The sequence below is a fragment of the Anguilla rostrata genome, chromosome 13 (assembly GCF_018555375.3).
Source record: "Anguilla rostrata isolate EN2019 chromosome 13, ASM1855537v3, whole genome shotgun sequence".
Classification (NCBI taxonomy): Eukaryota; Metazoa; Chordata; class Actinopteri; order Anguilliformes; family Anguillidae; genus Anguilla; species Anguilla rostrata.
Genome location: NC_057945.1, coordinates 6,222,076 through 6,237,581, shown reverse-complemented (window position 1 = coordinate 6,237,581; position 15,506 = coordinate 6,222,076). Strand labels below are relative to the sequence as shown.

Sequence of the window (15,506 nt, the reverse complement as noted above, 5' to 3'; positions counted from 1 at the left end):
TCGACACAAACAAACGCAGCAACAAAGGAGTCTATGCAAACAATACAAGCAATAACTGAGTAGGCACGAGTGCAATAACTAAGTCAACTAAGATAAACCGAGGACATAAAGGGAGGGGCCTCCTCGAACCCTCAGTCACAGCGCGCTTCCTGAGTGGGCGGGTGCGAAACGAGGCATCTCACCAGTGATTGGCTGGCCGCCGTACGTGACGTTGAGGTTGTACTTTCCCGGCTCGTAGGGGATGTACTCCACAGAGCAGCTGCCATCTTTGTTATCGGTGCAGGACATCTTCGCCTCAGATGGGCCTTCCATTGCCAGCCCCAGCCCACCAGTGCCCGCACCGCTGGAGGGGGGGAGAATGGACATACTAAGCACACGCTAAGTACACGCCAAGCACACACTGAGTACACACATCTGCTATTGGGTGGGGGGGTGGGCAGGACTTTGCATGTATGCATTTCGTAAGTATAACGGGCTGATTTTTTTGCATTACAGGTTTATGGTTCAACTATTCTAGATGAAAGATGCACTTTTTTGGGAGGTGCTCTGTATTTTGTGAAAAGATGCATATTTGGTGCAGAAAAGGCAATCAGGGCACTGATGGGGATCTGGAGATTGAACAGAACTTAATTAGATGAACAGACAAACTCTGAGAAAGATGTTTGGAGACACAACAACCAGGCTGCAAGCACTAGAATGTTCTACGCCCATATAAGGAACTAAAGAAAGGCTTAGTAATGTTTGACTCCGCATGAGTGCTTCGATTTCCCCTTCATCCCATTCGCTGGTTCCCCCTGCGGAGGAAGGAATCAGTGTTCGTCGTCTCCAACCCAGTTGCCCCGCCCCTCCTGCCCGCTGGCCCCGCCCCCTCACCGCGTCTCCACGGTGAACTTGTTGGGCTTGTTGGTGATGCCGGACTGCAGGCCGGGCCCGTGCACCCGCACGCGGGCGGGGTCGCAGCCCTCCGTCACCGGCACGCGGAACGGGCTCTTGGGCACGGGGGAGCCGTCGTACGCCACGTCCACGCTGTGCACGCCTGGGGAGGGAGGAGGAGGAGGAGGATTACTCATTAAGGTTCCACCCCCTACATTGGCATTTACAGTGATCGGCCATCTTTGACTTCTTTGCAGCAATTGTCCAAGCTGCATGAACCAGTCATTCAAATTTTATTTATACGGGGTGAATTGGGAGCCCAGAGGGGTGAGTGAGAGTTAGAGGGTTAGCCCAGTTCTCCAGTCAGCGGTGCTACGGGGTGAATTGGGAGCCCAGAGGGGTGAGTGAGAGTTAGAGGGTTAGCCCAGTTCTCCAGTCAGCGGTGCTACGGGATGAATTGGGAGCCCAGAGGGGTGAGAGTGAGAGTGAGAGGGGGTTGGGCGAGCGCTCACCCTCTTCGTAAGGCGTGTACTCCACTTGGTAGGTGCCGTCGCCCAGGTCCCGGATCAGGGCCTCGGTGCAGTTGCCGGAGGGGTTGTTGATGCAGGTCTTGATGTGGTTCCCGCCGGATTTGGTCAGGGCGCGGGCGTCCACCGTGAAGTCGGTGGTGGCCTCCCTGAACACTCCTGGGGGAAGAACGATGTTTGTCAATGGCGACCGCGTGGCTGTACGCTTGGTTCTATGCACCTGTTAGCAATGGGTGTGGCTGAAGTAGCTGAAACCACATTAGAAGGGCTGTCGCAGCATGTACTTTTGGAAATGTAGTGTGTGTGTGTGTGGGTACCTCTATCAAGTAGGTAAGCCAGTGAAACGTTTTGATCTTTTCTGTTTTTATCTTGAAAGCCAGTGTATGCAGCTGTTCACTCAAAGTGCTTCATGGGAGTAGTGTAATAATGCCTAATCAGAAGACCAGTTTTGCAGTGTGACAGAAAAAAGAAATAACTGAACAATGTAGAAAATGACAATAGCTACATTTGGTAAAAGTACATTGCTGCCACACTAAATTTACATTACATTACAGGCATTTAGCAGACGCTCTTATCCAGAGCGACTTAGACAACTTTTTACATAGCATTTACACTGCATCCATTTATACAGCTGGATAGACACTGAAGCAGTGCAGGTTAAGTACCTTGCTCAAGGCTACAACGGCAGCGTCCTACCCGGGAATCGAACCTGCAACCATTTAAGGTTACAAGACCAGCTCCTTACCCGTCACACTACACTGCCGCCCTGTGTGTAGAAATAATGAAGAGCACACAGGGATGGACCTAAAAGCACTGAATTTGCCCTTTTAATGGACGTTACCTTTGCCCTCCACTCCTGGGCCGAACACCTTGACCCCGCTGGAGTCCACGGCAGGCTCCACGTTGAGGCGGGCGGGGAAGTTTGGCACGTCCTGGCCCCCGTAGCGGATGGTGAGGGTGTAGGCCCCGGGGTACAGGGGGATGTAGGTGATGGTGTAGGTGCCGTCGCCGTTGTCCTGGATGTGGACCTCGGCCTCGGTGCCGTTGCTGGAGATGATCTCGATGGTGAGCTCGGCGGGGCCGGCGTTGGTGCAGTCCACCACAAACTTGCCCGGCTCGCCCACTTTAGCCCGCTGCAGACCGGGACCAGAGCACCGGACCTACAGAGGGGAAAACACACACAGAGCTAAGGACCTGCAGATACACACACACAGAGCTAAGGACCTGCAGATACACACACACAGGCAAGGACCAGTACAACACAATCAGAGCTAGACCTGCAGCACACACACACGAGCTAAGGACCTGCAGATACACACACACAGAGCTAAGGACCTGCAGACACACACACACAGAGCTAAGGACCTGCAGATACACACACACAGAGCTAAGGACCTGCAGATACACACACACAGAGCTAAGGACCTGCAGATACACGCACACAGAGCTAAGGACCTGCAGATACACACACACAGAACTAAGGACCTGCAGATACACGCACGCACGCACGCACAGAGCTAAGAATATGCAGTCACACACACACACAAAGAGCGAAGAACCGGCACACACACACACACATCTAAGAACCTGCAGACACACACACACACACACATCTAAGAACCTGCAGACACACACACACAAGACAGAAACCTACGTAACTAATCACAATTTCCTGAACAGATTGCCCCTATAAGTCAGTAATAATTATAATAATAAAATCTAAGGGACTTTCCACTCATTATGTTCCAAGCACTTCACAAATACATGAGAAAAACAGGCAATTTTCTTAATAAAACATATGTATACACACACATATGTAACAAGGCAGTTACATGGACTAATGTAGCACAAATTCAGTACAAGAAACAGCAGGTTTACAGCTGGGAATGAAATCACAAGCCTAAGAAAAACAAGTTTCGTAAAAACAGATGCTATAATGTTTCGCGGTATCTGACCGATCCTCTCGGCCCCTCACCTTGGACGGGTCGGTGGGGGCCACGGCCTCCACGGGGAAGGGGCTCCCGGGAATGGGGACCCCGTCGTAGGTCAGCTCCACCTGGTGGGGGCCCTTGTCGCGGGGGATGAAGCGCACCTGGCTGGTCTCCGGGCTCAGGCCCGGCTCCACCTTGCAGGGGAGGGCCTTCCCCGCGGGGCTGGTCACCTTGGCGCCCACCTTGCCCTGTCCTCCAGCTCCTTTGGTCTTCACCGTGATGTCCTGGTCTTTGCCAACAGGCATCTCTGCAATGGAGGGGGGTGGGGGGTCAGCACTGGGATCTGCTAGCTATGACTACAAACCATCGCTATGTATTAACCCGGGCGGGATGTCCAGAAATTCAGCCAAAAGTGGATTCGCCCCATGCAGCACACCATATTTGGCTCCTGTGCCCCTATGTTCAGCAAATGATACCTTCCTTTGCACCTGTCTTTGACCTTACTCTGAGGACTGCATAAAGACTGACTGAACAATGAGCTACTATAACGTTATGTTGAAAAACTAATTTGGTGACAGGAAAACCAAAACAGTACGCGGCACTACCAAATTCCAGTTGCTACACAGTTCCCGGGTAAGTTGGCAACAGGGCTGCTGTGATTGGCTGCCTGCGGAGCCAGATTCTTTGTCTTGGGATATTCCATGCACACCTCAGTGAGTGTACGTATGCAGTCTCTCTTGCAAACTCTTCTCTATAACTGCGAAACCTCTTTTTTAAATCCAGCTACAGGCATGGGCATGCTTTGTATGTAAGCAAAGGAGATTTCCCCTTCCATGCAAGGGAAAATCACAAACGAGAATTTAAATTTTAACTCACTGTCTGCAAGGCCAGAGACCTTGACCTTGCTCAGGTCCACAGTAGGGGCGACCGCCACAGAGAAGGGGCTTCTGGGAATGGAGTCCCCGCCATAGGTGACGTTCACACCCAAATTCCCCTGAGAGGACACACACACACACAACCAGAATTATACTCGTACTGGAATTTTCTCTCCTCGTCTACCTGCGCTGCTCCTCCGACCTTGAACGCAGGTCACTCACCTGTTGCACGGGTGTGTACTTGACGGTGTAGGTGTTGTCGTGGTTGTTGACGATGTCGAAGTCGGTGACGGCGTCTGCCTTGGTGGGCCCGACAAACTGGGCATCCAGCTTGGCTTTCCCTGCTCCCTTCGTGTTCACAGTGAAGTGAGTGGGCTTGTTCAGTTCCACACCTGAGAGAGAGAGAGGGACAGAGGAGACAGTCAGAGAGAGAGACAGAGACAGAAAGAGAAAGACAGAGAGAAAGAGACACCGGGACCAATGATTGACATAACCATTTCATTTTTTATTAGATTTTTTTGTGCAGTATCATATATGCATCCACACGCACAAATAAGTGATTAAGAGGGAGGACAGGAAAGGAAGTCAGTGTTTAAGCTAGCACGCCCCCTGCTGGTAAGGATGACCAAACTCACCGCTGCGGCTGAGACCCGGGCCTTCAGCCTTCACCTTACTGGCGTCGTGCGTCGGGTCCACTTTCACCCGGATGGGCGTCATGGGGATGGCCTGCAAAAGCCCCGCCCCCATCCCGTTAGCAACGGCTCACTGGTGCTCAACAGAGATCATCACTATGTTACTGGACACGGCTCACTGGTGCTCAACACAGATCATCACTATGTTACTGGACACGCCTCACTGGTGCTCAACACAGATCATCGCTATGTTACTGGACACGCCTCACTGGTGCTCAACACAGATCATCACTATGTTACTGGACACGGATCACTGGTGCTCAACACAGATCATCACTATGTTACTGGACACGGATCACTGGCGCTCAACACAGATCATCACTATGTTACTGGACACGGATCACTGGTGCTCAACACAGATCATCACTATGTTACTGGACACGGATCACTGGCGCTCAACACAGATCATCACTATGTTACTGGACACGGCTCACTGGTGCTCAACACAGATCATCACTATGTTACTGGACACGGCTCACTGGTGCTCAACACAGATCATCACTGTGTTACTGGACACGGCTCACTGGTGCTCAACACAGATCATCACTATGTTACTGGACACGGATCACTGGTGCTCAACACAGATCATCACTATGTTACTGGACACGGATCACTGGTGCTCAACACAGATCATCACTATGTTACTGGACACGGCTCACTGGTGCTCAACACAGATCATCACTATGTTACTGGACACGGCTCACTGGTGCTCAACACAGATCATCACTATGTTACTGGACACGGCTCACTGGTGCTCAACACAGATCATCACTATGTTACTGGACACGGATCACTGGTGCTCAACACAGATCATCACTATGTTACTGGACACGGCTCACTGATGCTCAATACAGATCATCACTATGTTACTGGACACGGCTCACTGATGCTCAACACAGATCATCACTATGTTACTGGACACAGCTCACTGGTGCTCAACACAGATCATCACTATGTTACTGAACATTAAAAAAAGCCTAAACATACCTGAATCATAGTGATAATCTCCAAGGAGTGCCAGTGAGAGTATATATCAAGAGTCATATAATAATTTCTCCAAAACGTTTCAAAGTAAAAACGGAAAGAGAGTATTGGCTCATTTGCCCCCCCCACGCACCTGATCAGCGAACAGGACCATTATGGTATAGCTCCCGGCGCCCGGGGGGGTGTACTTGACGGTGAAGGTGTCGTTGTCGTTGCGGATGATGTCGAAATCGATGTCGGCCTCGGTGGGGCCCACCACGCCCGGGGCACACTTGATCCCGATGCTGATGTCTCCTGCCGAAGCCAGGGGAAAAATTCCTCATTAGCTACACAGTCGCTAGGTAAACAGCCCATCTGGGGGGGAAACCAGAGGGGCGCTGTGGAGGAAATGAGACGCAGCACTGCGGCTGCACTTCCCAAAAGTCAAAGGCACTCTTGTAGAAGGAAGGAAGAAGAAGAAAAATATGGTTTAAAACGCTTTAATTTGTCACATCCGTTAGAAAATATTGAAACTTCAAAATGGGTAATGGTCAAGGCATTTTGGTGGCATAGCCTTAGTCAGGGCATAGTCCTCTTGGCCTATATAAGGGTTTGACTACATTTCCCATAATTAACCGTTTCTCAGGCTCACCTTGGCCCGCCTCGGCGCAGTCCACAGTGAAGTACGTGGGCTCGAAGGCTTTCAGGCCCGTCTTGGCAACTCCGGGTCCTGACACTTTCACCTTGTTGGGGTGACAACCGGCTCCCACATTCATCTACACGAGAAAAAGCACCATTTACATTCAGGTACGTCTTACACTTTCAGCCCCTTAACAAATCTCAATTCCTGTCTTTTGTAACCTACATTTACAGTAACAATCACTGAGCCTAAAAGAACTGTTGGGGATGTTATACTGTTAGGGTGCTAGCACTGACCCTGAATGGGCTGTTGGGGATGTTCTTCTGTTAGCGTGTTAGCACTCACTCTGAATGGGCTGTTGGGGATGCTACACTGTTAGCATGTCAGCACTGACCCTGAATGGGCTGTTGGGGATGTTATACTGTTAGCGCGTTAGCACTCACTCTGAATGGGCTGTTGGGGATGTTGACTCCACCCCATGACACCATCACAGTGTGCTTGATGGGTTTTTTGGGGGTGTAGCTGCAGCTGTACGTCCCGTTCCCATTGTCCTTCACCTGCACCTCCACAGGATTCCCCTCGCCGTCCTACAGAAAATCGGGAAGCGCAGACAAACCGATATACACACACGAAGGAAGTCTCATCAACAATTTTACACACATTCAACTTTGCAGAATGCCATTTGTACTGCAGTTACAAATATAATGGCATGTACATATCATTCATTGAATACATATTACAGGAGATTTACTGAATTGAAATGAATGGCTCATACCTGGGCGTGGATCTTCAGAGGAGCTTTGCCTCCCTGCTTGGCATCCACAGTGAACTCCGCAGGCTTGTTCACTCCTAGGCCACTGCTCTCCAGCCCAGGGCCATGGGCCTTCACCTGAAACACAGGAAGGGGGATTCACCAATCACCTGTTCATATCCCAGTTACAGGGAGGGAATTAACCAATCACCTGTTCATACCCCAGTTACAGGGAGGGGATTGACCAATCACCTGCTGACAATAAATATACTGTATATCTTTTATTTACAAACCAGTCGTGTCTGTTATTTCACCAAGTTGGGCTCTACAGACGAACAGAATTCAGATTCTGGTTGCTGAACTTAATCTGTTCCGTTTAGACCCGACCAAACCTCAATACAGTACCTAGCTAGCAAGCTAATGCTACGTATTTGCAAACAGAACCCCAGACAAGATCCCATGTTCACTTGCATATCAGTGCCGTCAATGACCAAAAATCTCTGGGGCAATGTGGCGAGAAGAGAAGTCTAGATAACTGCTGAATTTGCTAGCTCACTGATTGGAACAGCAGCCAAGTGAGATGATTTATCAGTTGGAAAAAACAGTATAAAGTATGGTTTATCTTTGTTGCACTACCAAATCTGATTATTATTCGATGCGGTTTCTAATTTGCATGAGTTTCGGATTTCACACAGACAAGCAGACATATTTTGGTCTGAGTTGATCTAGATTAGGAGAGAAAGTAACCCACTTCAGCTCATGGCTGATTATAATGTGAGTTAATGGACGACACTATGGCGGATTATAATGTGAGTTAATGGACGACACTATGGCGGATTATAATGCGAGTTAATGGACGACACTATGGCGGACTATAATGTGAGTTAATGGGCGAGGCTGGACTGACCTTCTCTGGGTGGAAGTCCTTTCCTGGCGATGGCTTGATCTCGGCCATGAAGGGGCTGTGCTGAATGTCCTCGTTGTTGCAGAGGACGTGCACGGCGTACTCGCCCGGTTCCATCGGCCAGTACCGCACGTCGCAGGACCCGTCGCCCTTGTCGTCGCACTCGATCTTGGCCTGGGACGGGCCCTCCACAGAGAACCCTGCCGCGGGCAGAACAAGCTTGAGGATTTGGGAACCGGACGTAGGAAAAAAGGGAACTCCGGACTCATTAATACGTTGGTCTTCACCTTAAAGAATAATTTATCCACTGCATTTCTAATAAGAAAAGAAATACTTTCGCAAACAAAGAGTGCACAGAACTTCACCCCAAAACAATGATGTCACATGGGTATAGCTCCTCCCCTTCCCCCGATTATAGGGAATGGATTTATAAAATTTAGCAGGAGCTGCTGTTCAGATGAAAATAAAACAAGACTCCAAACCTTCACTAGCAGCTTAAATATTGTGATTGTGACTCCAGATGTACAGACAAAACAATAAATTTGTCAGTAGTGCACAGTATTCTCCAAAGCAAGAGACATCTACATTCCCTTCAGTGAAAAGTACAGGAGGAGTTGCATCCCAATGACATCATCGCTTCAGATGGTCATTTGCAGATATAGATAGGAGAATTGTTTCTGATGCATGAACGAGGTCATGCCAACTATTCTGAGGGTAAAACAGAATGCACAATACAATACAAATTCACTATCCACACAAAGTGGGACATTGTCTTTGGTTTCACACAGCAAACATAAAAACAGCCATACGACACACAAAAACACTGGGATTGAGAAAACTGAACATGAAATACACAATACACAAAGTATGTAAGTGTGCAGATCATTGAGAAGTAGTGCATTAAGTTTAAAATGCTGATTGCACCTTCAACTTGATTGCTGATTTTCAGTTGGATTTTAAATCCCCTTCAAATCCTAAATGAGCAGAACATTCCACAGGAGATGAACTCTGTCTAAGGACTTACCCAGTGTGCCAACGTTGTCCCCAACAGCCTCCACCACAAAGTCCGCAGATTTTCCCACGATGCCACCCTCCAGTCCTGGGCCCCATGCCCGCACCTTCTGTGGACCGGCATCCGTGCCCACCTTCACCTCAAACGGGCTGGGGGAGGGGGGGGAAGGGCCGTTTGTTAGCTCATTAGCTACCTTGCAGGGCTGGTCGGTGCTCCATAATTATCAAATGCAATAACATCACCTTCACCACCATGTTACAATAATTACAATACAGGCATTTAGCAGACGCTCTTATCCAGACCGACTTACACAACCTTTCACATAGCATTTACATTACATCCATTTATACAGCTGGATAGACACTGAAGCAAAGCAGGCTAGGTACCTTGCTCAAGGGTACAACGGGCAGTGTCCTACCCAGGAATCGAACTTGCAACCTGTTGGTCACAAGCCAGGTTCCTTGCCCATTATTCTACACTGCCACCCACATGGTACATTACCTTCCTTTTCCACTTTTTCCCTTTAATTATGCCTGATGCGGAAGTAAACAACCACACTTCAGGGGCTGTGTGAAATGCTTTCAGAGGAAGGAAAAAAAAAAAAAAACCTAACATCTTATCGACTGGGTGTTAGATAAGACAGCCAATCAGCGGCAAGGTCGTACAAGCTTCCATGTGATCATGTGATGCATTTTTATCGAACACATGGAAGCTGCAAAATCTCTCTGCCAATTGGCTGTCTTACGGTTACCCAATAGGTAACAGTGATGAAGTTGTTTTCACAGAAGCATTTGTGAACAACCAACGCAACGTGCACTGAATTTGTGTAAAAAAAAATTTTTTTTAATGGCCCATATACGCTGCATGGAAATATAGGGCCAGAGACAGAGTCCTTCCGTCCGAGACCCCTCCGCCCACAGGAAGGCCCCTCACCTGCGTGAAATCTGCTGCCCTCCCCAGGTGATGGTGATGATGTAGTTCCCGGGCGTGGTGGGGTAATACTCATAGCCGTACGTGCCGTCTCCCAGGTCCTTCCTCTTGCAGGGCTCCTCAAGACCCTCTGAAACAGGACGGAGAAGCCAATGGCCATGAGGATTACTGAACTGCTGCCAAACAAAAAGGCAGCGCATTTGCCATTTAGTTATTGGGCACATGGTTTTAGCCACAGCAACAAACAAGTGGATTTAACACGGTAGGCAAATGCCACTGGATGTAGAGATGGGCAAAACTCACTTACTTTAAAATTAACTCAATTACGTAAATGCATTTCAGGGTAAATATCAAATTAATGAAATTTTACAGTGACGGCAGTCACGGAGTCCGATCCTGGTATTATTTGGGGTGCGTAACCTTGGTGTGATGTTTCAGGGGTGTAATCCTGGGGGTAAATTTTGGGGTCGGATCCTGGGAATAGCGTTCTTTGGGGGTGACTCTGGGAGAAGTTCTGGGGTGTGTAAAACCTTGGGGGTGGGTAATGATGTTTGACCCTGTGGACGGCGTTGGGGTGCGAGACTCCGGGGACAGTGCTTTTAAGAGTGTGACCCTGCAGGGGGGGGGCAGCGCTTTTATTTTGGAGGGGGGGAGGTGACGCTGCTGTGGTGGAGACTCACTGGGTCCTTTGATGGTGACTTTGAGGTCTCCTGTCCCGGCTCCCTTGGTGAACACCTTAAATTCGGCAGCCTCTTTGGTCCGCAGCCCCTTGGGCTGAAGGCCACGCCCGGACGCCCTGCAGAGGCTGGGGTTGCAGGCTGCCGGGAAAGAGAGAGAGAGAGAGACGCGCTCAAACGCCAACGGCAACACAGCGGCAGCCCCACTGCAACACCACGAGCTTGCTGGGGATGTTACGCCAGGGGGAAAAAACGCTTTCAAACACCCCCGAGTCAGTCACACAACCGTTTCACCGAGCGGTGAAGTTCAGAGACTGAGTTTACTAGATATAACAACATACGCAGAATTCTGCAGACTCCGTGAGAGAGGAAAATCAAGGCATGCAAAACTAAACTGGGCTGGGCTGGGACATAATTTCAATTAACAGACAACACAAAGTTAGGATGCATCTGGAGTCTTCTACAGAACAACCCACAGCCCTAGCATTAAGACTACATTAATACTAGAGTCCAGGACTGAATTACACCTGTATTTGAACATTTGAGTTTCTGCCTCTACTACATGACCTGGCAAGCTGTTCCACACATGGACAGCTCTCTGTGTAAAATATTTCCCGATATCGGTGTGGAATTTACTGTGCCGATTTCCACCTATGTGCTACTGACAGAACTCAGCTTATCCAGTTCTCTTACGTTAAAAAAGTTAGACCAGGACTTCCAACGCCATGCACTGCTGACACCTAGCCCACATAAATGTGGCCTCATGATGGGACATCAGCACAAAAACACCAATTAGAATCAGCCAAACAACACCGCAAAGAAAATGACATCACCGATTGGAAGAACCAGAGAAAAAGCACAAAGCAAACTGGAGCGCTGTTGATCCGTAGAGAGAGAACGCGCTGTGACAGACCACATGACCACAGCGGCGGAACTTCAAAGAGACGTCCTGACAAAGTACAGGCTCGGCGATGAAAGCTCGGACACAAGCAGACCTACCAGCGGCAGGGGGGAAAGAGACAGAGCTCCAACTTCCTCTCAGGAAATACATTAAAGAAAAACACATATTCTAACTGAACCGGTTGGGACCACCCTCTAACCTTTGAGCAAATATTATTTCTGGAAATGATTGAGATGAAGTAGCAAGATGAGAGAGTGTATGGGAAGAAATTGAGGTGGAAGAGGGACAGAGGCAGAGAGACGGAGACAGGGAGAGGAAAGGCAAGAAATGAAATATGCAGGTAGAAGAGAGGAGAGATTTGGGAGAGAGGTGCGGTGTGAACGATGAGGATAGATAGGGAAGGCAGAGAGGCGTAGGGAGGGTCCATTTTAATCACTAGCATCAGTAGAGGAGCTGAATGTGCTATGGTAATGACCCGCATTTAAACAGATCAGATAAGCCTGGGGAGCGGCTACACGTCTGTTGGGCGGCAGCGTGGCATGATGGGAAAGGAGTTGGTCTCGTAACCTATAGGTCGATTTTCATTCGTCACACTGCGTTGTACCCTCACAAGGCACTTAACCTGCACTGTTCTAAGTATTATCCAGTGTATAACTGGTTAAATTAATGCTATAAAAGTTGACTAAAGAGACTTTAATGTAATATAAAGCACAATAAATATCTAACACCCTTTCATAAGAACACTCCATTCCCTCATCCGCCTTTCTAAGAGCAGGAAGTGGAGACGCCCAGACAGACAGACAGGCAGAGACAGATATACACTCCTAAAACCTATCTGAGCGAGCAGCCACGATGTGTCACCGTCACAGTCACATCTATTTAAAACCTTAGGAAAATGCCCAGTTATGACTGGACTTCCCCTGAAGGAAATGAGGTTCCTGTGAGGTTCTCAGATAATAATAATAAAGTGTGCGCACGTGTGTGTGTGTGTGTTTGCACATGTATAATTCATTATTAGGAAAATGGAGCATATCACAGAATTTAAACATGCCGACATACTCAACAAACCTCTAACGTGAAAAGAAAGAACAATGTTGGGAACGTGCTTCGCTACGACCACACAAACTGCCATCTACCCACTACGTGCGCATGCATGCCTACCACACTCTCAGCACAGGAAGCGGTTAATGCTGGCAGACAGTTAAGAAATGCATGCAGAACACAAATACTCAAGAGACCATTCGTAAGGTACCCAGAACAGAGATCCAAGGAGACAGGAAATGACATCAGAAGTCAAGAAGCTGATCCAGAGAGAGAGGAAGAGATACCAGCCGGCCAGGCTAACAGGACGAAAGAGGGGAGACGATGCATGTAAGATATAATAACAGCAAAAAGCAGGAACACAAAGAACATCAGAAAAAGGGATGCATACAATCAACTTTAAAACCACCTTCCACATACTTGTTACAATTTTAAAATTTCCCCCTCCTTTATGCCCCAAGCCCAGTTTGTGCACGGCTGTGCTCTCCTCCCAAACATGGGACATCATTCTTTCTCTCCACAGTCCATCAGTTAATTCACACAGTCAGCGGTGCCAGACTGCAGTGCCAGACTGACCCGAGGGGGGCGCTGGTGTGCGATGAGGCACAGACACACCTGCTGACCAAACCCACCCTCCACACTGAGAAACCTATGGGCAATTATACACTAACCTGAGTGTACACTTAGCTTACCCATCTCCCACAGTGTACCCTCCTGCACTACACATTACACACTTACCCTTACAGTGTGCCCTCCTGCCCTACACATTACACACTAATCCTCACAGTGTACCCTCCTGCCCTACACACTTACCCTCGCCCAGTGTACCCTCCTGCCCTACACATTACACACTTACCCTCACAGTGTGCCCTCCTGCCCTACATATTACACACTAACCCTCACAGTGTACCCTCCTGCCCTACACATTACACACTAATCCTCACAGTGTACCCTCCTGCCCTGCACATTACACACTAATCCTCACAGTGTACCCTCCAGCCCTATACACTACACACTTACCCTCACCCACAGTGTACCCTTCTAACCTACACACCTGCCCTCACAGTGTACCCTCCAGCCCTACACACTACACACTTACCCGCAGTGTACCCTCCTGCACTACACATTACACACTTACCCTCACAGTGTACCCTCCTGCCCTACACACTGCACACTTACCCTCACAGTGTACCCTCCAGCCCTACACACTGCACACTTACCCTCGCCCACAGTGTACCCTCCTGCCCTACACACTGCACACTTACCCTCGCCCACGGTGACGGTGAAGGGGCTCTTGGAGATCTGCCCACCGGCGAAGGTGACGTGGATGGTGTGCGCCCCCTCCTGGACGGGTTTGTAAGTGCAGTGGTAGCTGCTGTTTCCTTTGTCCTCGATTTGACACTCCACAGTATCCTTCTTCCCGCTGGGGTCGACGATCACCACTTCCACTTCCCCCACCCCAGCTCCTGCAGGGGAAGAGAGGGCGTGACTGGGAGTTACAGCCCCACCCACAACCAGCACCATCCCCTCACCATCACCAGCCCCACCTCCAATCACTAGCCACAACCACCAGCCTCAGCATCCCCATCACCAGCCCCACCTCCAATCACCAGCCACAACCACCAGCCATCCCCTCATCATCACTATCCCCACCTCCAATCACCAGTCACAACCACCAGCCATCCCCTCACCATCACCAGCCCCACCTCCAATCACCAGCCACAACCACCAGCCATCCCCTCATCATCACTAGCCCCACCTCCAATCACCAGTCACAACCACCAGCCATCCCCTCACCATCACCAGCCCCACCTCCAATCACCAGTCACCCACCACCAGCCATCCCCTCATCATCACTATCCCCACCTCCAATCACCAGCCACAACCACCAGCCATCCCCTCACCATCACTAGCCCCACCTCCCATCACCAGTCACAACCACCAGCCATCCCCTCACCATCACCAGCCCCACCTCCAATCACCAGCCACAACCACCAGCCATCCCCTCATCATCACCAGCCCCACCTCCAATCACCAGCCACAACCACCCGCCTCAGCATCCCCATCACCAGCCCCGCCCACGACAACCAGCACCTCTGTTTTTATAAAGGGGCCCTCTGCTTTAGAACGGCCCTTTCAGCTCTTAGCACTACGTTTGGAGACCGTGACCTACGGAGGACCCAGGCAGGGACAGCAGGCAGCGCGCGCTACCTTTAAGCATGCGAGGGCATCGCCAGCGCTACCTGCGGTGTACACGTCGAAGTAGGTGGTCTTGTTGGCGATGTTCCCCGCGGGTTCGAGGCCGGGGCCCTGGGCGGTGGCCTTGCTGGAGTCCCCCTGGGCCATGCCCACCTCCACCTCGAAGGGGCTCTTGGAGATGTGCAGGCCCGCAAACAGAACGGTCACCTGCAGAACCCAGAGCACGAGCGCCGTTAAAAATCTAAAATGGCTTCCGTCATTCAGGCAACGCGCAGCTATTGGCTGCGCCACTGGGCCCTGTCCCCTCACTGGTTCTGCTACCTACCGTACAGCAATGTTAATGACCTTCGGTTTCACTCATACAATGACCACTTCACTGAGAAATTAAGAGGCACTGCACAAAACACACTTGAATGAGATGCATTACTATACCAAACTAGCGTGGCTCATCAATTCATGAAACAAATACTACTATCCCATCATGCATAGGGTCATGTACAAATGCTGAAAAGGACTGGCTGCCAACAGTTGTGGTACAGACGTCTGCAGCAAGAGACCTCATTCATTGTGAAATACGAGCGAATGTTTGG

At 49.8% G+C, this 15,506-nt stretch overlaps 1 protein-coding gene across 5 annotated transcripts in view; it reads right to left on the bottom strand.

The window, feature by feature from the left end:
* LOC135237811 (filamin-A-like) overlaps positions 1–15,506 on the bottom strand; it is a 64,207-nt gene that overhangs the window by 23,202 nt on the left and 25,499 nt on the right. For all 5 annotated transcript variants that reach the window (XM_064305297.1, XM_064305294.1, XM_064305298.1 and 2 more), the window contains exons 8-25: positions 14,961–15,123; positions 13,983–14,183; positions 10,779–10,916; positions 10,102–10,228; positions 9,181–9,317; positions 8,160–8,356; positions 7,277–7,390; positions 6,945–7,088; positions 6,514–6,637; positions 6,016–6,176; positions 4,842–4,932; positions 4,429–4,598; positions 4,208–4,325; positions 3,376–3,638; positions 2,242–2,560; positions 1,386–1,559; positions 874–1,036; positions 183–343 (exon numbers count right to left, since the gene is read on the bottom strand). In XM_064305297.1, coding sequence (XP_064161367.1) covers positions 183–343; positions 874–1,036; positions 1,386–1,559; positions 2,242–2,560; positions 3,376–3,638; positions 4,208–4,325; positions 4,429–4,598; positions 4,842–4,932; positions 6,016–6,176; positions 6,514–6,637; positions 6,945–7,088; positions 7,277–7,390; positions 8,160–8,356; positions 9,181–9,317; positions 10,102–10,228; positions 10,779–10,916; positions 13,983–14,183; positions 14,961–15,123 — 2,965 coding nt within the window. The remainder of the gene's footprint in view (positions 1–182; positions 344–873; positions 1,037–1,385; positions 1,560–2,241; positions 2,561–3,375; positions 3,639–4,207; positions 4,326–4,428; positions 4,599–4,841; positions 4,933–6,015; positions 6,177–6,513; positions 6,638–6,944; positions 7,089–7,276; positions 7,391–8,159; positions 8,357–9,180; positions 9,318–10,101; positions 10,229–10,778; positions 10,917–13,982; positions 14,184–14,960; positions 15,124–15,506) is intronic.